The following is a 2,057-nucleotide window of genomic DNA, read 5'->3' as shown; positions in this document are numbered from 1 at the left end:
AATTATTTCTTCTCAAAAATGAATTAAAATTACTAAAAATGTCAAAAAAAATACAAAATAGTAAAACAAATCAAAACTTAAAAATGAAAATTTTGGGGGGAAAAAAAGGCCAGAAAAAGCTTTCTTTTTTTGAAGTTTTTTCGTTTCAATTTTTTATTTTTTATTTTTTTATTTACTCAAAAAAATGTTGGTCAGTGTTTACTTTTTAAAAAATTTTAATCTAAGAACTAAATTTAGTTAGAAAAAGAAAAGGAAAAAAAAGTGAAGGGCATCTAAGTCTTTTTATCATTTTTCGTTAAAGTTAATAATAAATCACCAACTGTTAAATGTCCCTCAATTAATGGATTTATAACTTTTGTCTTCCCATCGAAAAATTCTAAACAGTTTATACCATAAATGAGAATATCCATTTCTAATTATAAAGAAAGTTTAATGGTAATTATGCAGCTCTTTTTCTAGAACAAATTCATATTCAAAGACATTAATTGACCGTTTGGTCATTGTTGCACCTTAAAATAATACCAAACTTGGAACTAAAATTCAATTTACCACAAAAAAAAAAAAAAAAACTAGAAAATCCCTTCAATACGAGCATAGCTGAAATGATACTATAAACAAAACAAAATCCTCTACTTCTTTGAATTGATTCGAAAATCTATAAGGTAAAACTTGTATAAGGTAATACCGTCAAAAAAATAACCTATTTATTAAATCCTATATTATGCCAGAACATATGTGTTCATAGCTGATCAACTTTGTCAAACACCCAAGTTTAAGATAACAGAAGTGCCAAGTTCAGGTTGAGCTAGCGTTTCTAGGCTAACTTGGAACCAACCTTTTCCCATATTGGTAGTTCACCAAACTCCTGGACCTTCACCTAAAAGAGTTTTATCTATTTGGTTATGCTGAACCAATGCATGAGATCAAACATGCGTCGATGAACCATCAGATTGATTTCCCAAACAATCCAAAATCACAACTATGTGGGCTGTATGGTATTTTTCTGAGTCAAAGGTTAGTTGAATTACCCAAATCATAGCATGGAACTTTTGTGGATTGCTTAAGAGTTTGGGTTTTCTGGGAATCCCCTACTTTAAGTTAAACTTGCAGGTAGACCTATTAGGGAGATAAACTAACAAATGTTTCTCTATACTTTCCCCAACCACAACTCATCAAACTTTGACTCTAAATAAATGATCAACCATAGTTCCAACATTTTTCCATCTATATAAGGCTATTTGATATGCGTAACTCTTCAAGAAAACACATACTAGAATTTGTCCATTGTTTACAGATTCCAGCTAGAGTCCTGTACCTTCTGCTATTATCCAAAAATGGCATTTTCTAAAGATTTTCTGGCTCTTTGTTTGTTGATAGCACTATCAATCTCCTGCATTGACATGAGCCTGGCAGCTCGCCATCTTTTGGACACACCGGCAGCTCCACCTCCAGCATTAACACTGCCTACAATTCCACCTCTGCCGAAGGCCACATTGCCTCCATTGCCCTCAGTGCCAACTTTGCCTAAGGCCACATTACCGCCATTGCCCTCAACTCCATTGCCAACATTGCCGACGCAACCAACTCTTCCAAAGCCCACACTGCCGCCTTTGCCAAGCACCCAAATCCCATCTTTGCCACAACCTACATTACCCACCATCCCCGCAACCCCTAAGGTTACACTGCCCCCATTGCCATCTACTCCTCTGCCCACAATCCCCACCATCCCAACAACAATACCAACCATTCCATTCCCCTCCTCACCCCCATCTAAATGAGCTAATAGCCCTTGAAATGCCACGGTTACCCGTTATTACCACCAGTTAGAATGTTTCTGGGATGTGTTTCAAGTCAGATATCGTGGGACCTGAGATGGCACAAGTGCTTTTTCGCTGGACTCGAGTTAGTCCATATATATTTGTTTTAGTCCATATATATTTGTTGTTTTGTGGATCATTGATTTCATTCTCATCCAGAGAATCTTAGTGTGTCTCTTTCTGTTCATTATTTATAGTAATGTATGGAGTATATTTTATTATGTATTAGTTTTCTTGATA

The 2,057-nt window shown here is 35.3% G+C and overlaps 1 protein-coding gene across 1 annotated transcript; it reads left to right on the top strand.

Moving 5' to 3' along the window:
* Positions 1-1,242: 1,242 nt before the first annotated feature.
* On the top strand, positions 1,243-2,057 carry LOC116117087 (protein PELPK1-like). Its single transcript, XM_031403116.1, has one exon. It carries the CDS (start codon positions 1,335-1,337, stop codon positions 1,776-1,778), a length of 444 nt encoding a protein of 147 aa, XP_031258976.1. The 5' UTR covers positions 1,243-1,334; the 3' UTR covers positions 1,779-2,057.

This window comes from Pistacia vera, unplaced genomic scaffold (genome assembly GCF_008641045.1).
Source record: "Pistacia vera cultivar Batoury unplaced genomic scaffold, PisVer_v2 Contig798, whole genome shotgun sequence".
NCBI classification, from domain to species: domain Eukaryota; kingdom Viridiplantae; phylum Streptophyta; class Magnoliopsida; order Sapindales; family Anacardiaceae; genus Pistacia; species Pistacia vera.
Note: the sequence above shows the minus strand (reverse complement) of the source record. Positions and strands in the feature narration are given on the sequence as shown.